This window comes from Alosa pseudoharengus, unplaced genomic scaffold (genome assembly GCF_046254945.1).
Source record: "Alosa pseudoharengus isolate Yale_2024_CS ecotype anadromous, Long Island Sound unplaced genomic scaffold, YU_APseudo_1.1 YU_APseudo_1.1_scf_4, whole genome shotgun sequence".
NCBI lineage: Eukaryota > Metazoa > Chordata > Actinopteri > Clupeiformes > Clupeidae > Alosa > Alosa pseudoharengus.
Window position 1 is genome coordinate 34681188 of NW_027468774.1, and position 22010 is coordinate 34703197.

At 43.8% G+C, this 22010-nt stretch overlaps 1 protein-coding gene across 4 annotated transcripts in view; it reads right to left on the reverse strand.

Annotated features, from left to right (window-relative positions):
* The window catches only part of nbeal2 (neurobeachin-like 2), a 56894-nt gene extending 36060 nt beyond the window's left edge, over positions 1-20834 (reverse strand). For 2 of the 4 annotated variants that reach the window (XM_076265999.1, XM_076265998.1), the window contains exons 1-12: positions 20413-20834; positions 13045-13133; positions 12413-12574; positions 11800-11881; positions 9269-9381; positions 8334-8416; positions 6528-6613; positions 5980-6292; positions 5051-5157; positions 4343-4429; positions 3119-3202; positions 1767-1865 (exon numbers count right to left, since the gene is read on the reverse strand). In XM_076265999.1, coding sequence (XP_076122114.1) covers positions 1767-1865; positions 3119-3202; positions 4343-4429; positions 5051-5157; positions 5980-6292; positions 6528-6613; positions 8334-8416; positions 9269-9381; positions 11800-11881; positions 12413-12574; positions 13045-13133; positions 20413-20463 — 1356 coding nt within the window. In that variant the 5' untranslated portion in view covers positions 20464-20834. Of the gene's footprint in view, positions 1-1766; positions 1866-3118; positions 3203-4342; positions 4430-5050; positions 5158-5979; positions 6293-6527; positions 6614-8333; positions 8417-9268; positions 9382-11799; positions 11882-12412; positions 12575-13044; positions 13134-13945; positions 14182-20412 lie in introns of those variants that run through there. The other 2 variants (XM_076266000.1, XM_076266001.1) reach the window with 2 other exon arrangements.
* Between the last annotated feature and the right edge of the window lie 1176 nt (positions 20835-22010).

The following is a 22010-nucleotide window of genomic DNA, read 5'->3' on the forward strand; positions in this document are numbered from 1 at the left end:
AGTACATGAGCTCACTAAAGACATAGAGCATAGCAGTACATGAGCTCACTAAAGACATAGAGCATAGCAGTACATGAGCTCACTAAAGACATAGAGCATAGCAGTACATGAGCTCACTAAAGACATAGAGCATAGCAGTACATGAGCTCACTAGACATAGAGCATAGCAGTACATGAGCTCACTAAAGACATAGAGCATAGCAGTACATGAGCTCACTAAAGACATAGAGCATAGCAGTACATGAGCTCACTAAAGACATAGAGCATAGCAGTACATGAGCTCACTAAAGACATAGAGCATAGCAGTACATGAGCTCACTAGACATAGAGCATAGCAGTACATGAGCTCACTAAAGACATAGAGCATAGCAGTACATGAGCTCACTAAAGACATAGAGCATAGCAGTACATGAGCTCACTAAAGACATAGAGCATAGCAGTACATGAGCTCACTAAAGACATAGAGCATAGCAGTACATGAGCTCACTAAAGACATAGAGCATAGCAGTACATGAGCTCACTAAAGACATAGAGCATAGCAGTACATGAGCTCACTAAAGACATAGAGCATAGCAGTACATGAGCTCACTAAAGACATAGAGCATAGCAGTACATGAGCTCACTAAAGACATAGAGCATAGCAGTACATGAGCTCACTAGACATAGAGCATAGCAGTGCATGAGCTCACTAGACATAGAGCATAGCAGTACATGAGCTCACTAGACATACTGTAGAGCATAGCAGTACATGAGCTCACTAAAGACATAGAGCATAGCAGTACATGAGCTCACTAGACATAGAGCATAGCAGTACATGAGCTCACTAGACATAGAGCATAGCAGTACATGAGCTCACTAGACATAGAGCATAGCAGTACATGAGCTCACTAGACATAGAGCATAGCAGTACATGAGCTCACTAAAGACATAGAGCATAGCAGTACATGAGCTCACTAGACATAGAGCATAGCAGTACATGAGCTCACTAAAGACATAGAGCATAGCAGTACATGAGCTCACTAAAGACATAGAGCATAGCAGTACATGAGCTCACTAGACATAGAGCATAGCAGTACATGAGCTCACTAAAGACATAGAGCATAGCAGTACATGAGCTCACTAAAGACATAGAGCATAGCAGTACATGAGCTCACTAGACATAGAGCATAGCAGTACATGAGCTCACTAAAGACATAGAGCATAGCAGTACATGAGCTCACTAGACATAGAGCATAGCAGTACATGAGCTCACTAAAGACATAGAGCATAGTAGTACATGAGCTCACTAAAGACATAGAGCATAGCAGTACATGAGCTCACTAGACATAGAGCATAGCAGTACATGAGCTCACTAAAGACATACAGTAGAGCATAGCAGTACATGAGCTCACTAAAGACATCAGAGCTGATTTGATTGACCAATACAGTTACACATCAGGAATTCACATTATTTAATGTATATAATAACATAAACTTATCCATGCCATGCAACTATGCAAATATTTTGAATATACTCTGGATTTCGAGCATCACAGATATATCTGGTCTTGTCTGTGAGTTCACGTCTTGAGCTACTAGGGGCCAGATAAGCAGGAGTTTGATTTGCTAGGTGCCTGTGTAGGAATTTAATGAACTATGCAGACCCTTTGAGTGTGTGCCTGGAGCGAAGCGAGGGAGGGAAAGAAACATGAGGAGAGATAGAACCTGGCAAGTGTGAGTGGAGGATAAAAGGTGAGAGACGTATGCAGTGTATTTATATATTTCACCATGTTCATAAGCTCCTGCAGAAGTCGTTTGGTGGGACGGCCTTGACTCTTGAGCACATCAAACAGCTGGGAGTAACCAATCCGTTCTTTAAAGACCTCCTGGAGATGGGAAGAGATAACAGGCAGAGGCGTAGACAACAACAGAGTGAAAATCAAATCAGCTCTGGAACACAATGAGAGCACACAATGAAATACTATTTACGGCAAGCCATCATGGGAAAGAGGCTTTCAAAAAGCAGGCTACAATAGAATAGAGAAACCGTCTGCTGTGAAAGACATTTCAAACGAGTTCAATGTAAATACCACAATAACTGGGAAAGCTTTGACGGACAGCATTGTGAGAAAATCTTGCTTTCAAGACTCTTAGTTTAACATCACCAATTCCACCATGGTGGCCATTAATCAAGCTGTGAGGCCCTTTTCAAATAGAGGATCATTATTGATGCCTGAAAACTCTCTGACCAACTCAAGCATGCTATTCTGCTTTTTAAAGTACAGGATTGCTGGAGGGGGGACAGAGCAAAACGGGAGGTGGCTTATAAACTGGATAGGCATGAACACGAGGACTCCCACTTTGAGTCTAGCTCCTTTTGTCTCTGTCAGAGTGTCCTTGACCAAGACACCGGACCTCAAACTGCTTCCAACAGGAGGAAACTGGAATATTTCCTAGTAGCCTATTGCTGGTCAACTGAACTGTAGCTCCCAATGTGAGGTGATTTAAAAAGGACACTTCAACTTTTTGGGAAATTAGCTTATTTGTAGTCCACCCAAGACTTAGAGGATACATATCCTTCTGTTAGCCTACCTTAGTATAATTCACTAGAAGTGGGTTTTACCAGTTAGCCTATAGCTAGCCTATAAAGTAAGCTATAGGATAACTGGTCTAACCCCTTTAAATTGACTTATGCTAAGATAGGCTAACGGTATCCGTTACAGACGTACAGAGACGAGAAGGGTATTTGTCCTCTTCTCATCTAATTTGGGGGTAGACAGCAAATAAGCTTATTTCCCAAAAAGTTGGCATGTTCCTTTAAGAGTACTCAGAAATCAAATGCAGTGCATTATCCATTTACCAAAAACAGTGGGGAAGTGTGGAAAAGACACACACACACACACACACACACACACACACACACACACACACACACACACACACACACACACACACACACACACACACACACACACACACACACACACACACACACACACACACACACACACACACACATTGTATAGAGGAGCAGGACAATGAAAAGGAGATCTAAGAGTGGAAGCGAACAGTAGTGAAGAGTAAAATGAGGAAGAGAGTGAGATGTGTGGATAAAGATAGCTGGGCAGATGTCGTGTACCTTGGCTGCAGGAGAGTTGCTCATGATGGCAGTGAGGACTCCGATAGCGTGCACCGTGATGCAGTCTGAACCCTTCTCCCACACCTACACAAGTACACACACACACACACACACACACACACACAACATATTACTAACAGATTACTCATATACATACAACCAAACATACACTTACTGCAGGAAGGTCATATACCACACACAGTTGTAACACCCACATGTTGAGGAAAACAGCTCAGATTGATGCAGATGATTTCACACCTCTAAAATGGAGTCACACCGATACTGCTGACAGAACCACACACACACACATGACATCAGAGGCTCCTGAACCCGCAGCCTGAGTCAGAGGAGGAAGCTAGAGGGGGAAAACTACACCCATTTGCCCCTACAAGCACAGCCAAAGATGCTCATAGCAGAGAAAGACAAACAGGTCCACCACACAAACCACCACCAGATGCACACTAGGACATTAGCACACAGTGAACCTTCTTCACAGAGAGCCTCGTCACCCTGGGTGAGGGGGTTTGGGGGTTTGGGAGAGTCATGCCAAGGATACACGCAACGGCCAGACAACCTCCGACAGCTCAATACAAGACCCACGGCAGCTCCATGCAAGCAGAGAGACACACACGTGTGGTGCACACACCCATGGCCATTGTCAGCAGGAAACTCCCCTCCCAAGATAAGTCTATAGCTGTTCACATTAACACACACACACGCACACACACGCACGCACACACACGCACACACACGCACACACACGCACACACACACACACGCACACACGCAAAGCATATATACAAGAACACACGCACACGCACACACACACACGCACACACGCGCACACACACACACACACACACACACACACACACACACACACACACACACACACACACACACACACACACTTATTTAGAGCCCTCCAATGCTCTTCTTCTCAGTTTGCATGACTGCTGGAGTGGCTGGGGTCCCCCTGTCCGATATCTGAGGTCACTGCTTGCCTTGCTGCCACTGAGGACATCGCCCTGCAGGTGGACCAGCCACACACCACCGGATGTGTTTTTCTGATGTTTTTGGGGCATCTAATCTGTCACATGACTTCCTATTGGAGGAGTCCAGCATTCGGGACAGTGGGTAAGCCCTGGGCTTCCTGTTTCCTGTTTCCTGCTCACAGACCAGAGTGTGTCACCAGAAAGCGGGCCAGTGAGGCCGGAAGAGTACCTGATCCACTTCCACCTCCGTCAGCAAGCGTGTGGTGAGGTCACACACACCCTCATGCTCCATCCTACACCTACGGCTCTGATAGAGCTGTATACACACACACACACACACACACACACACACACACACACACACACACACACACACACACACACACACACACACACACACACACACACACACACACACACACACAGATGCACAAAAAGCAGACACAAAATTAGCACACACAGAAAGTCAGAGAGAGAGAGAAAGAGAGAGAGAGGAGAGAGAGCGAGAGAGAGGGAGGGAGGGAGAGAGAGAAGGAAGGAAGGAAAGAGAGACAGGTAAAAGTGAAAGACAGAAAATAGTAGCTGAGACAGAAAGAGATCACAGAGGCATGACAGACCTCAATACACTTATGTTCTGTACCAAAATGCCATCCCTCTCTTTCTCTCTTACACACACACACACACACACCCACACTCACGCACGCACGCACGCACGCACGCACGCCCACACACACAGCCCTGCATATGCTGACAGCAGACATAGACAGACAGACAAAAAGTGCATACCACGAAAAATGACATACAGTAGTGACAGACAGACATAAAAATGCAGAAGTCAAATGAAACACTCGACGAAGAAGTAAAGAAGAGGAAGATGGACAGACAGGAGGACGCCAGCACAGGGCCGGCTGAGGGAGACGTGGACTGGCCAACATACCTTGCTGTTCTGGATGAGGCGGAGGATGTGCTCAAAGCAGTTGTTGTTGAGGAAGATGGCCTGCAGCACGGCTCGGTCAGAGCACTGCAGGATCTGGGGGATCGTATCTGTGGAGGGCGGTCAGTATTAAAGCCATCCGTCAGGTGACGGACATTTATTCATTTTAAAAAACACTGCAGACATCATTCAGCATGGGGATAAATTGGATCACTGGATACGCTAAAGATGGCCAGTTTGCCCTCTTTCCCCTCATAATGCTACTCATTGTAAATAAAAATTAGGATTAATATTTTTGGTGAATAGAGAATGACACTTGGTTTTGAAAAAAATGGATTAATACTTTTATGGTATCTCCTCAGCGGCAACATTGTATGAGGGCTGTGCGTCACTATTATGTTACATCAGCACAAAATATAGGCTGGGTGAAGCCTGATCTGACGGCGATTTCTTTTTCGCCCTGCAGCTCAGGCTGGAAACCTGGGCATCTTTTTCTGCTGCTTCCATTACAATTTTGCCGGGACCAGTCACAAGCTGGCTTGTCCACCTGGCGTGCTATTGGCAGGTTTAAAACGATGACGATAGCGGGAGAGCCTGGAGTTTATATATATTTTTTGGGGCTTTTTATGGCTTAAATTAGACAGGACAGTAGAGAAAGACAGGAAGTGAATGGGAGAGAGAGTCGGGGTGGGATCCGGAAAGGACCACGGGGCAGGAATCGAACCCGGGTCACCGGCGTACGGTGCAGGTGCCCCAGCCAGTTGCGCCACGGCTGGGGCCGAGAGCCTGGAGTTTTCACGTCTCTCTGCAAACGTCACCCGGTTCGTTGGTCAGATTGGTGAATGTTCAATCTTAGAACTATACCCAGGGTTCATCATTCAACAATGCATCGTTCAGTTATCTGGTGGGGACACTACTCTGCTGTCTCTTACTGAGCATGTGCGTCTGCAGTGTGACCAAGCTCTCCTCCCAGTGCAGCATTGAGTCCGCGCCGTCTGCCGGGGGCCTGCTCCAGTTGAGCAGCTGGAAGTAGCCGTCCAGCACGTGCCTGATGTCCAGCTGCCGCTCCGCAGGGCTACTGCCGTGCAGCAGGTGCAGCATGGCGGTCAGGCACTGCAGGGTCAGCCGTAAGAGCTGCGGGTCCTTGGGCTGGTCTCCGGAAGGGGGCGGCCACAGGCACCAGGCACGCAGCACGGAGAAGAGGTTGTCCACCGCGGGGGACGTCAGGGACAGCAGACCGTTCTTCTGTGAGTGTGAAGCAAACACAACACACACACACACACACACACACACACACACACACACACACACACACACACACACACACACACACACACACACACACACACACACACACACACACACACAAAGTTATTTAGAGCCCTCTGATGCTCTTCTTTTCTCAGCATTTGTGACTGTGTGACTGCTGGAGTGGCCGGGGGGGGCCGCGTCTGAGGTGAGAGCTCAGGTCACTGCTTGCCTTGCTCCCGCTGAGGACAGCACCCTGCAGATGGACCAGCCACACCACCAGCAGCTCAGGAAGACGCTCGCTCTCCTGCAGCATGTCTGCGGAACACACACCCATACACACACACACACACACACACACACACACACAGACACACACAGTCACACATTGTCACAGAACGCGGTGCTTTGCACAGAAGGGAACCAGAACACCATTTCTGGCATGAGACAGAATTCTAAATGTCAGAGCGACATAGCACAGCGCAAACCCTTAAAATCAACATGCATGGGGCTTTGTATTTCAGAGTATTTTGCCCGGTATGTATCTCCAGTGTTTTTGCCTTGGCGTGGCTGCACTGAGGGGTCCAGTGACAGCTTTACCCAGATCTCTTTCCCTCAGGCTGGAGAGGGCTCTTAATTATTCACCAACTCACACAGTTACTCCCCATGCCTTCTTAATCAGTGTTTCACACCAGGGCCACAGCTCTGTGAAACTCCGATCTTTCATTTCTTTTTGAGACAATAAAAGGCATCTGAAGGGACTAAAGGAATGAGTGCAAATGAAGGCTGGATGTAAGTGCACCAGCGTTGGCTTACTGTCTTTTACAATGTTTCCTTGGCTGATGTATGAGAATACATTGTAGAAATACTACCAGGCACACTATGTGTGTGTGTGTGTGTGTGTGTGTGTGTGTGTGTGTGTGTGTGTGTGTGTGTGTGTGTGTGTGTGTGTGTGTGGAAATGGCAATCTTCAAAGGACAAGTACTTACATAAGCACTATACTGCATTGCTAAATAATTAATCAAGCATTAAGTACACTAACTGTGTGAGATGTACTTTTTATTTCTTAAGATGGTACTGTACATTTATTATTATTTATTATGATAGTATAGTTATTATGGGCTGAGAGAGAGCCAAGGGTAGAAAGTATTTCATTGCACTTTATAGTACATTGTACTCTAAAAATTGCATATGACCAATAAAACTTGAACCCTAAACATACCACATTTACAAAGTAAAATGGAGCAGCTGGTAGATAAACCGCCATTTAGAAGCTGCGTGAGGAGCCCCCTCCAGTTCTTTCTAAATTCTACAGCCAGCCCCAGTGGGGATAGCACATGCTAATTAACAAGATTGAATAGTGGCTCTTTAGCACCAGACACCAAGGGACTTCCGCAGGGGCCAAATGAAAAAGCAGTGCAAATGCACTGTGTGCAGGCCTGTCACACGGATGACATGATGTCAACACAGGGCCGGCGTCATGTGCTTCCCTGGGGCTCTCTCCTCTGCCCACCAGATCAACAAAGATAAAAAATTATAGCTACTAGCAGGGCCTGTCAGCAGCGCAGCAGGCACATGAATACTTGATGGCAAATCTGAACAAGCAGATGACTGAGCTGCTTGTTATGACATGTCTGTTAACGTCAGTTAAATTCTATGCTGTTCTACTGGAGTGCTTTTGTTGGAAGAAAAGGCTGATTGGTGAGTGAAATGCCTGTGCAGGCGTGAGGGAACTGCTGAAAGGTTCGGCAGGTCTGCTGGACGGGTCATGGGATGGGTCTGGTTCCATGCGTTGTGACCAGAGTGATCGTCATAAGGTGGCAAATACCACATCAAGGACACACCCCAGCTGGCCTGACAAACTAACCCTTCTAGTTAACACACAAAGGCCATTTGGGGGTTGGTGAGCTCCAATATGTCTGTGGATAGAACAGTTCTGATGCCATCACCCAGTATGACATACGTTTTTACAGGCATCCTATGATACCTAAAAGACTGCACAGCGTTATAATAACATGCCCGAGACTCATTCACCCACCATGGAAGAGAGCTGGGAGCTCCTCAGGAACCGCCAGAGGGGCAAACTTGTATTTACTCCTCTCCAGCATACTCACTTCCTCCCTGGAACAAAAAAAGTAAACAACCGAGTCTTATTAAATCATACAATTAATTAAATTTAAACAAACATTGAATTCAACTCCATTCACCTCAATGAAAGAAAAACTCCAGCAATTTTTCACATAGATCATGAGTTTAAAGATGCTCCCAGAGTATAGCACTGTAGCTGCCTGGCTACTCTAGCTGTTGGCTGCAGCAACTCGAGCTAGGTAGTTTCGTTTTTTTTTCCGTACCGACAATACTTTGTGACCTCGAGAAACAGTGAAAAATGGCCGCAGTTCTCCTTTAAGTCTGATTAAATGCAGCTAAATGTCATTCAGTACAGTGAATCCTCCTGCTTATAGGAAGTTTTGTTCTTATGATCCAAACTGGGTTAGCATTCGCATCTGCTCTATGTTTGTACACACCGGGTCTTGCATCAACATTCCCAATCACACTACCCAGTCACTTCAGCTCTCAATGCAAACTCGCATGCAAACCTAAGCAAATGAGGGTAGTGTGGGCCAAGTAAGCTTTGGGAGTAATTGCGTCAGGTCAGTGTGTGGTGTCTGGTGAAGGAACTGTGTGATTCAGCATTTGACTGACATGGGTACTACAGACAGGGCACTATAGTGAGCTATGATCTGACTGAGAACGAGAAAACACCCCATCACGCCCTCACCTGACACACAGGGTTACAGGGTTATGAAAGCATTTTCTCCTACAGATTCCTGGTAATACTCATCCACACCCACTGTTTTCACACAAACACACACACACACACACACACAGAAAAACACAAACACAAACACACACAGAAAAACACAAACACAAACACACACACACAGAAAAACACAAACACAAACACACACTCACCCTGCCAGCCGTCTCCTCCAGGTCTGATAAGGGTCAAAGAGACTCTCACACAGCAGCAGGCCATGCTGGACCACACTCTGCAGAGACTCCTGCTCCTCTGGCTGCTGCTTCAGCTGGAACACACACACACACACACACACACACCATCTGAGCAACCATCTCCTACATGCTCTTCCTTCACTCACATTGTACACACAAGGTTGGGCAGTTTCTTTTGGAAATGTTTATCACTAATACAAGAGCTGCACGCAAGAACACACTATTAGGCTTGTTATTATAATAGAAGAACTCACTATTAGGCTTGTTATTATAATAGAAGAACTCACTATTAGGCTTGTTATTATAATAGAAGAACGCACTATTAGGCTTGTTATTATAATAGAAGAACGCACTATTAGGCTTGTTATTATAATAGAATAACTCACTATTAGGCTTGTTATTATAATAGAAGAACGCACTATTAGGCTTGTTATTATAATAGAACAACGCACTATTAGGCTTTTTATTATAATAGAAGCGCCTGAGTAATGCTAGATGTTATAAATACACACACTGAGCAAAGGCAAATTGCATACATGCAACACAGAGGCCTTATTGTTATTTCAGTGGGCCATGTCATCCACACACACACACACACACACACACACACACACACACACACACACACACACACACACACACACACACACACACACACACACACACACACACACACACACACACACACACACACACACACACACACACACAATAGCACAGAAGGTCACCCTACCCATCTGCTCTTTATCACAGAACCTGTTCTGTAGGCTGTGGATGCAGGGGTGTGTGCTGCACGTGGACCTGGGTGAGGAGCAGTAGTGCATCTCCCTCCCTCCCTCCCTCCCTAAGCCTGACCCTGACCTCCACTAACTAGCGCAGTCTGCTCCAGCTCACACAGCCGGGCGTGACGGCACAGGGTGGTACTCCAGCACATTACTGCATCTGATGGGGGAGAGTGAGCACTCCCACCGGTGTCTAGCACAGAGCTGAGAGTGGGTGTGCACTGAGAAATACTCTACCAAGTCCAGTCATGACAGCGAAGACAAAATGCTCCACTTAAGTTTGAACAATCACAGGAAAATGACTCTTCATGGCTGGCAAAATTCATAAGAGCTAATGTGATAAGCAAGATGTTTCCAGATCTGTGAAAATAAAGGTCTTATTGCCCATCATGCAATATCAAATCACTGCAGAGTGTTCATTGCAACAGAGGATTTATGAATCTAAAGCTAATGACACACACTGAGCACTTTCTTAGGAAACATCATTGAGAAACACTGTCTGGATACATCTCGCTTGATGGAGGCTTTTATGTCAGAAGCAGACTCTCGATTACCGACATTACCTGTGTGTATTATGTGTCATTCAGAAGGCTTCTGGTCTCAGTGTTGCCCAACATTGTGGTCCATGAACCTTACTGGATCTGAGCTCATTTAGTCTCACCTCTCACCCACGGATGACAGCTTTTCTGCTGCCTCTAGGCATTTTACTGAGATGCATTCTCTCCTTTTTTGAGGTGACACACTTTTTAGTTACTAACTTCCAACACCTGGCCATACACTAAATTCAAATGTTCCTCAAGAGAAATTACTTTTCTTTTTTCCTACATCTATTTATTTCCAATAACCAACAAGTGGGTTTTCAAAGGCTAATGCAAGTAAATGATAATTAGACAAGTACTGTTCTACTTAAGGAGTATTCATACATAGTCTGTGAATCTACAGATGTCTATAGCTGTACTGTGCTCGACAACTGATCCCTTTATCGTTGTTAGGGACAGATATAGTACTATAGTAACAGTCAAACTGAAGAAACAGTGTCATATAACCTTCATCAGAGGAAGTGGGTTCCATGCAGCATGCCACTGAATAATATTTACTCATGGAAACAAAACTAAAGTCATACCCATCTCTGCAATTTCATGACTTTCCATGCATAACACCACACCCTCCAAAGGGCTAATGGTTGATGTCTACACTGACGCTGAAGCATGTTAAGTGCTTTTAAAAGGCATGTAAACACTACCAAACATCCAGCTGTAGTCACATTAAGTATAATTATTTCTCCTTCACATGAACACATATCAACAAAGAGACTTCGGAGATGATCTCAAAACAAGTTGCTTATAAAAACAAACATAAAAGTTGTTTACAGAGTGTTCACAAGTTCTTACAGTACATAATGTTGTTTTGAAACAAAATTCTACATCTTTAATATTATGAAGGTTTTATATCTTCAGTATTATGAATATTTTTATAGTTTATATTTGTTGCAGGTAGTTAGTTTGTATAACCATTTCACATTCATATGGATGCCTTATCACATGATGAGTTAAACACACATGGAATTCCCATTTGTTGCTCACTAAATAGTGTTGTTGTCAGGGTTGGATTTAGAGCACAGTGATGCATACTCAACGGCATTCCAAATGGCTAATTGGACAACCTAATTATGAAAACACGTCAAAACATTCTTTAGAAAGGGAACTGTACCTGATTGAGGCAGAATGATAAAAGCTTGATGGTCTCAAACACAAATCCTGGGGTCTGGTCGGGGTCAATGTTCTCCAAGTTCCTAACATTTGAAAAACATTTTTGAAGTAAAAAAATTAAATGAATTTGCCAAATTAAATTTGAAATATATAATCACAACATAGTTGTCTTAGGTCCATTAGGGTTCATTCATTACAGTACAGGTGCATCTCAAAAAAATTAAATAGTGTTGAAAAGTCCATTGCCCTGCCCAGACTGAGAAATGAAAGGCTCAGGAAACCATTGGCATTGGCGGTATTTTGACTAAATTAGCTGATTAGAGCACTTCTCGACATTTCTGTATTATAAATTCTTTATTCTAATATTTTGAGATACTAGATTTTTGATTTCCATGAGCTGTAAACTGTAATCATTAAGATTAGACATATTTCACTTTGGATGTTATTAATCTAGATTATATGAAAGTTTCCCTTTTTGAAATAAATTATGGGAAAAAATGATTTTTTCTACAATATTCTAATTTTTTGAGATTCTCCTGTATGGTTGAACTGGCTCTTTTGTAAACAGGTATCCATGCCTATGTGTGTGTGTGTGTGTGTGTGTGTTTCCTCACCTGCTGATGATGATGAAAAACTTGATGAGCTGAAGCGGGTGTGGCACGCTGCCATTGGGCTCCTGGCCAGACAGGTGTAGGGCACTCTGCAACAGCTGTGTGCTCAGGAGCACCAGCACCTCCCTGGGCAGCTGGGGCACCTCCAAGCCGCTCTCCTCCAGCCTACAGCACAGCGCAGTGGACAGGCCAGAGGGTCAGCCTGGCAAACATCCATTAGCCCCCAACAGACACGCCTCTAGGGATCACATGCTCCCAGACATGTACTGTGACTAAATGGTCTGGGTTAATCAGGAGCACTTCTACTTAGCAATGCCTTATTAGAACTGTGTTTAATTCCATTTATTGATTTGGTCAACATTGCTATGGCGACCTTGCTAAATGCAAAGTCTTAACAATTCTCTATACGTGCTGTTGTTTTTACACATGTACCTTTATAAACCATTTCAGGGAGAAGAGAAGAAATCCTGGATCAGGTGTATAGCTGGTATATTGATTAGTTGAGTTATATGTGTTTGCTGATTAACATTATTATAACAGTGACAGCTATAAGCCTTATCAAGTGAGCCGTACTAATAGTGTGCATGCAGGTCTCACTGCATCACTTTGCTGTGGTTTCTGACATAGTAACTTACCGCCTGGGCTCCAGGGACCGAACATCAATAATCCTTTCAAAGGACGCCACAAACGCTTCCAGCCACTGCTGCAGATAACCCACATCTTTCTGCAGAGAAACAGAGTGATAAGGTGAGTCTCTCTCTCTAAATGCATCTCTCTCTCTCTCTGTATGTGTCTGTCCTCTCGCAGTAACCCATTTTCATCTCATGACCTGTTGCTACCATTCTAGTGCACTTACAACAACAGGTTATGACAAATACATGCCTAGTCTAAACTAAAATGAATAATGTCAGAATCTCATACAGCTCTCTGAGAAATTTCTTATAGTAATGGTGTCGGTCTCAAACTTCTGTACTATAATTATTTCAATCAGCAGACAAAATGCTTAGAGATTAGGTAGCAATGAATTTAACTATCTAAACACAAGAGTAAATAAACTGTTGGAACACCCTCTCAAAAACTCTTAAAAGTCTATTATGAATTGCATAATTTACTTACAGAGAGAAAGAATATTTACAGTACTATCAAGATGTGTCATGACAAGCTGATAAGATCTTTTGCATCCAGCAAAATGCCTGCAGCCACTGCAAACAGCCCTACCAGTGCACAGGGTGCTATAGTCACACGGAATGATTCATCACAGAGCACACGCATGAAACACATGGCAAGGTGAGCATGTCAACATGCAGCTCCAGCAGAGGAACCCTGATCTAGTTCAGCTCGGACGCTCATACACCGCCCACTTGCCAGGAGAGGAAGTTGCCTGTCATAAGCCGCAGTGCAGAGTACACACACTGCAGATTCTTTATGTCTGAGCCAAACACTACTCTCCAGGTTTACCTCTGAACAGAGCGCCTCGCCCTAAAGAGAGCAGACTCGGAAAAGACTCTGGCTGGACCCCTGTGTTGTACACATTACCAGTTGGTGTTCATCTGGCTGCCAGTCCATGGCTCATGTCTGTCAGGCTGTGAGGGAGCAGGGGGTTGCGCCGGCCCCGGTGTCCCTGTGCGAGAGATGGTGGGGGGACACCTCAGCTGACAGTGACTGGACCGAGCTGCTGGAGGGCTTGTAATCCAGGAAAAAGGATTCGCTCATGCACCTCTGAAGCACAGAAACTGAGCCATTGCCAGCGATGTGATGCACTGCCTCCCTCACGAGTGTGCTCTCCGCTTCTATCAAGCCACCAGGAAATGCCAAGTCACTTTAACCGAAGCACATTTCCTCTCTACATACACACAGACAGACATGCGAGTGTGCGCCCACACACACACACACAACGTTCCTCTTTTGTCTGCAGCTACTATAACTATGGGAAAAGTATGCGTTGGTGTTAAATCACACCATCACTATCTAACACGACTATCTAACACGACATGATTTAAATATAATGTTTTCATGTTTCTTCTTTTGAAAAGTTATTAGCTATAACATACTATTTGCCTATTCAACTATACTAGCTGAATACCAGTTTGAATCATGTCAGTTGCAGTTACTACTGAAAACAACAGTCCTAGAAACCTAGGGCCAGATTTAGCTCAAGTCTATAAAGTGTTTGGATGCCTTGGAATGGGAAACCAAATGCTTTAATTGACATAATGGGCACCTCATTTTCCAATCCATTTCCTGATGCTATATTTGGGCTAAAAAAAAAGACACCAAAATTAGCACTGCCCTCTCTGGTCCCCAATGTTCGCTGTCAATCACGAGTTATCCAGGTCCAAAAGATGCCCAACAGAGATAATTCTTGAGGTGGTGCTGGTTTAGGGACTCTGCCAACAGAACTTCATCTGGACTCCAGCCTGCATGGCACGCTCCGGATCTCTCCTGGCACCGGCTCCATTATCGAGCAGAGGTCCTGACAATCACTTTAGCCGGCCCTAATGACTTTTCCATTTTATTAGGAGGTGAAAGGACTTGGGCTCCAATTCAATTGAACTCTCCACACTCATTCACACTTTACGGGAAGAGGCTTAAGGCTACTGGGACTAAACATGACTGTGGTTGCCTTCAAAGTGCCAATCACTAGCCTATAGAATGGAATGGAATAGAATAGAATAGAATGTTCTCAGGGGTTGTGGTGAGTGTCATGGCATACGGCATCGGTTAGAGACGGAATTTAACTCTCTTTTTTATGCCCAGGGAGTTTAGAATAAAGCACAGAATTTTGCACCATTTACCAGCAATGTTACACCACAAGAAGTATTGCCTATATTTCCGTTATTTCAAGAACCAGACACTTCCCTAAATTGTGTAATTAAAGTCAGAAACCCGGTAAAACACAATAGCCTGAATCGCGTGTCACTCTCAGGGTAAATAATTGAAGGGAATGTAATTTGATATTCAATATCACACATGAAGTAGTTATTATTGTGTATATAGATATTGTTATTGTGTATATAGTCAGGTGGTTGACACACCCTTATTTGGACAATCCCTTGCTAGATGTCCCTCTAAAGAGCTTCCCCAATACTGGATTACTGTCAAAACCTTGTGGGTCAACTGCTAGTATACACAACACAGTAAAATCAACACTGCATCAGTTACAGAAAGCTTATAAAGACAATTCCTCCCAGGACAAAACAAACCTCTCAAATTTTTTAGACTTTTGGCACAGACACTGAAGCAGCAACACTTGAACCTGACAGTCACATGAGACACTCAAAGCAGCTCCACAGCTGATAGTCACAATAAAAGGAAGCTGGGTTAGACGGTAGGCTGACTGCCTGCTGATCCCCTGTGCTAAACCCTAATCATGTTTTTGTGTGTGTGTGTGTGCGCGCGCGCATGTGTGTGTCTGTTTGCAGGGGGGACTGCTTGAAATGCAGGCCCATTCTGGCTTCCTCCACCAGCTGAGTGGGAAACAAAGAGTGCAGTTGGCTTCCTGATTCAGCTGACCACTGGTAAACACACACACACACACGGGACTGTCATTAGAGAGGCATATGCGCAGCAGCAGCCCATATACTGTACATAACATACAGTAGACACACACACACACACACACACGCACACACGCACACACGCACACACACACACACACACACACACACACACACACACACACACACACACACACACAGACACACAGACACACAGACACACACACACACACACACACACACACGAGATGGCTCCCATGACAGCAGGATAATCCCCCTAGTCCCAGCTCTGCCCTGGATGGGGAACATCTGAAGGAGGAGGAGTGCACTTGCCTCACGGCGAGGCACAGGGCTGTCAGTGTAGCTTGCCCTCCTATCATTAGCCCAGATTCACCATCACACAACTCATTATGGGGGACTAATTACACACAGCTCCAACTAGTACAGTCCTCCGTGTTCGCCTGGTTTAGCCGCTCCTCAATTACCCTCTTATTACTGAGGAGAGGGGAGGCATCTCACCACCCACAAACTTCTCACTTCACTGTCTCCGCAAGCCTCTTCCTCTTCCTAGCAGGGCTGGCTAACGTGGCCTCAATCTGATATCGCAATCATTTCTCAGATTTACCTCAATGACACATTTTCTACAAAAATGATAACATGTATTGTATTATTATTCATTGTGTTTCAAAATACCTCTTTGCCACATTACTTCATATGGGACAATGAGCTTCTGCGGAAAACATCACCATGTGTGATATTTCAACACTTGATGCTGAATATTAAATGCAATGCACATATTGGCATTTCCATTTTGCATTCATTATTCATCATAAACACAATCAACCAGCCTGAACCAGAAGTACCCAGTTCATTAGGATGAATGTATTTTGATTGGTATGTGGTTGGAAGCTCCTCCTGTATTTCTAACCTGTATTTCACCAAGACATTAGTTTTTATTGTCTCTTTGAAGGGTGCAAAACAAACTCCTTTAACTGTAAATATGTGCAGAAATGCTGAAAGGGAACAGAGCTTTAGTTCAAGCTGTACAAAAACCTGTGGTAGTGGTGGGCTAATTCAGACAGTTAATATAAGAAGCTGTACAGTATGCCAACTGAAAATGAAAAGATTGGAGCTAAATGTGGCTCAAATGCCCCCTTGGGAGAGCCTGGAAAGCCCAGAACATCTCGAGCAGACAGGCCCTGACAGATCCCTCTACTGTAGAAAGACGGGAATTTTGTAATAGGCAACAGCCTGCTGTTAAAACCCTATGTCTGCACTAGTCCTCTCAAAGCAGAATGAACCAAATATCTGTAGCATGTTATCCAGAGTGTACATGGTATGACTTGTTAAATGACAAATATGGAAATCAGACATTCTGGTGAATAAGGTACTGTGGCTACTGTGTAGGAGAACTGAGGTCTAAAGAACAGGGGGTTCAAATGTGAGAGAGAGCTCTGGCTACATTTGTCAGATTGTAGTACAGGTTGAAGATGAGTACATCTCTGAAGAAAAGAGACAAATGCAATACTGTTTCAGTCTTTATCAGTCATTCTGAGAAAACAATTTTTTACAGTCTATGGAGATTTTGCAAATACCTCCATGCCATGGTGCATAATCATAAACAATGTCACAACCTGGCAGGAGAGCTGAGCAGACAAATTGATTAAAAGTTCACTTCTTATCCTAAACAACTTGTCAGCCTCTTTCCTACCTAATGAGTGTCTGTTTTGTGTGCATGTGTATCTAGATAGGCCTATTCAGTGAGTCTAATGTTCTCTGTTTAGAATCATATCAGCAAATGGACAAACTGCACACTATTTCAACATTAAACAACCACACTAATCAGTCACACATACACAAGCCACAACACGCCAGTTAGGCTACTGCAGCCAGAAACACAGTCCTGGTCTTGGTCCATCATGCTTTTCACAGCTCTTCAAGCTCACTGTACGCATTGGGAAAACCAGCACATTATTGGGTAGCGCCCAAACACAACCCTGAGCAAAAACAACACCCTATAGTCATCAGTGTAAAGACTGCCTGTTTGGTTTCTAAGCTGAAGTTGACTTCTGCCTGTGCTGACACTTATGTGGGTGACAGGGGAGAGGGGGAGGTTCGTGTATGACTAAAACAAAGACTCTTTTAGTGATACTATATCTTTTAATATCTTTAGTTCACAGACACAATCATTTCTCCATACAAAACGAGGTGATCCCAATTTGTGGCCAATAGGCCTAACACTCTTAAAGATAAGTGCTGGATTTGGGCTGGGTTTACTGATGTGTACTATAGTTCAGTGGGGGTGGCAACATTCCCACTCCAACCTAGACTTGCCAGTCTAGATCAATAAAAGAGCCTAACTACAAGAAGTCAAGAAGTCACTGTACAACAGTGGGCCACTAATGTGCTTTCAGGTACAGCATGGCTGTGGCAGTTAAAATTCTAAAATCTTCAGGTTACTTCAGGTCATTTCACAGCACTTACAAAGGAAAGAAAATGTTTTCAAACTTCTCATGCCAAATCACTGTTTAAGGTCTGTGCTTCTTATCCTAAACAACTTGTCAGCCTCTTTCTTTGGCTGTTTTCAACTGAGGTCTAAGGAAAATTCAGGGAAGCTTGGATATTATCACTTGGAGCATAGCCAGAACAGACATTCAAGAAAACATAGATATGATCGCTCACAGTTTAGTCACCAAGAAAACTGTGGAGGATCTACTGAGGGACAAGGGGAAAATGAGTTCTGGAGAGATGTAAACTTGACTGTCCAGTTTCCACAATACAAAGGGGTCCAGAAATCATGAACAGGCTGTTCTCAAAGATTACAGGTTGCTGGTTGGAGAGGAAGTGGCATGGTAATGTCACTTCTGTCCTCTACTGCAAAAGGAAGTGGTTGGGCATGCAGATATGTTGTGCTATTGTACATCCCAACCTGATTCTATAAGACACATGCATTTTTTTGTACCAAAAACATAACAAGAGTACAGCATCTAACAATAAACATAAATCTCCAAATGTTTATTTAACAGGGCTACATGACATGAATCAAACAACTGCCGCTTTCGATCTCAAATTAATAGAAAATACATTTGACATCCTCACTGATCTTTCCAAATAGAAATTTGAAAAACTGACCATTCATGCTAATTATGAAACCATTATGAAACCACAAACACAAGCAAAGAGAAGAAAACTAATCACCAAACCCTGACAAGACAACAGTTGGTGGCCTGAATGTGAGGTGGAGTCATATGTGTGTGCCTCCACTCCCTGAAAAAGATCCAGTTCCTTTTGTCTCCAGACATGCCTAATTACCTGTGATGCCCCCGCCACCACTGACGCATAGGGAGGGACTGACAGTGGGGAAGGTGGAACATGAAGCTTCATATACAATGACATTTAATTGAAATAATTCACCATAGCTGAACTGATCTGCCCTGGGCACAAGAACAGCTTGAAACTACCCTGAATAATGAATATGTCTAAGGATGCCCATGCAATCTGTTGTGTGCCTTGTAATCACCATTCATTTAGTCAACTAGAGAACTTGAAGCAAAAGAAGTGGGCACCTGTCATAAAAGCTGAAGGAAAAACACAGACACCTGTTGTTTCCATGGTGTTATACAGGCCAGGCCCATTCGCTGGACAAATTATGGTGGCTGCGGTTTGCTCTAGGCGTTGTAGGCTACGTAACAGGATTCTCATAAGAAACAGTTGCTTATGCATTGAGGAATATGCAAAAGGTGTGTCCTTGAATGTGAAGCTTGGGAGTATGGAACGCGTGAGCAGGAGTTTGCTGGTTCTTAGAACAAAATGTAAGCCTGTCCTAGTCAACTAGAATGTAGGCTACACAGTTGATCATTAGTCGCGCTTTGCCTCCAATGAATATGCATGTTATTTCTAGGCCTATCAAAGTAAATGCTAAGAACTGGTTACTAGCTCATTATAAACCCACTAATGAAGCCCAACTAAATTCAGCACTAACGCACCGCAATAATGTAACCCATCACTAACTGAAACATGTAAGCCAAAACTACAACGTTGCTAAATGAGGAAGTAGCCAAACGAACGACAGGTAAACATTACTCTGCCAGTGCCACCATTGACTGTGAATAACCAAAGAATAAGATTCTTCTGTCATTAACATACTATAGTTAAATGGGAAACTAATAGAAGACTTGTATAAGAGTGCGATCGGACTGGACAAGATGAAACTATTTATTTTAGTATGCGTATGCTGCATGACAGATTCTGCGCTCTTGCATGCCCTTACTTTTCACGGATAGGGCATACTTCCTGATATGCTCCCGTTTGCATATTTGTGGAACAAGAAATGACAAACATGGTTGCCCGTTAGGAGTGTCAACTGCATATATCTGCTTTAGTTCCATGGGATTCCCAACTTTAAGCAACATAACAGGTTATAAACAATCGTGGATTCAACACTAAACCATGGTAAGGCTACTGCAACAGGTGCCAGAGCCAGTCACAGGCAGAGTAATGACTCACCTTGGTGTAATACAACATCCACAGCTCGTACAGTCGTTCCTTCGAAGCCATTCTCCCTAGCGTTTCATCAAACGCCCTCCGTTAAAATTGTATTAAAACATTTGTTACCCTCTTCATGTGGTAGCATATAACGTATCCAGTGTTTTTTCTTGAAAAGACACAATGAATCCAGGAGCGATAGTACATGCTCCCTCGCTGTCAGGCTACCTGGTCGCCAAGCCTCTCCAAAGTTAGAGACTGATAGCCTACATGTCAACGAGATTTAAATACTCGTATAGAACTGCAGTCAGTGCTCAACTGAAACTACGGAAGGCACCGACAGCACCTTTCTGTAGTGATTCCAAAGCAACGTCTCCATTAACAAAATACGCACGCTAATGAGCACTGTCAACGTTCATGTCTCACTCCTTCCTGCATTCGGCAGACTGTGTCCCCAACTAGTGTTACACTCGTGAGACGACTGCTTTGGTAACCAACCTAAGCATCGCAGCCCTCGGTGTTATTAAGTCCCTTGTCAATTTGTGCGACCGTGGACAGAAATTAAAGACATAGTCTACCTTGCTCCCCTTTTGAGCTCGGTGGAATTTTACTTACATTGAGATGACCTCGTCCATTCAATAATACAACGTCTTTCAACTGACAAAACCCTTGCCAACAACTATTTGTTAATATATAGACCTATATGTAAAATGCATTGGACACCAAAATATCCACATATAGGCTAGCCCAAGAAAGTGGAGCATGCCAAATTGTGATGTTTGATATAGTTATTTGAATATGTGCATTGCCCACTTTTATACCAAAGAATAAGAATTGTTTTGTTGAAGATTTCTTTACTGTTGTGCCTCTCTGGTTGCATTGTTATTGATTATTTTAATGTTTTTCACAAGTCACTATTTCAGTGTATAAAGACACAGAAGTGTTCTACAAGTGACCTCTTGTCAGCTAAATCAGGCTCCTTGTGCGTGTGGCCCCATTTCACAGGATGTACTTCTCCACAAAACTACAAAGGAAGAGCATGCACCTCTTCACTGATGAACACCTGACAAACAGGACAGAGGAAAAACTCTGAGTGTCACCGCTTAAATGACAAATAATGGCTTCAATCCTAGTTTGCAGATTAATGATTAAATATATCTTCATTTGTTTTATCGGGGTTTTATTTGTAGTTAAAGTTGATCTAAATGAGTTCATCACATCTTTGGGATATTACTAGACAACAGAAAATAACCATTATTTTATCCAGCAAGTGCCTGTTTCTTTTCCTACTCAGACATGATTAAAGAGAGCTTTGATCACTTTGATATTGGGCTATTGTGTCCTGTCTAATCAGCTTTGCCTCTGGTATAATGTATGAGCACAGGTTGGCTGTATATTGGGCCAGCACTGGTCAATATGAGGATGGACACAGAGAGGTTCAGGCAGCTGTATTGCCATGGTGATGCCCTACATACCAAGCCAGGTCGTGCCCAGTGCTGAGTGGTTGCCTGTGTAAGCCTGAAAAAAAAAAACGGCCTGAATTATGAGTTTTTGTTTAGAGTGTGTCATCATGTCAGTAATTCAAATGTTATAGGCCTAAACTGTTCACAACAAAGTTA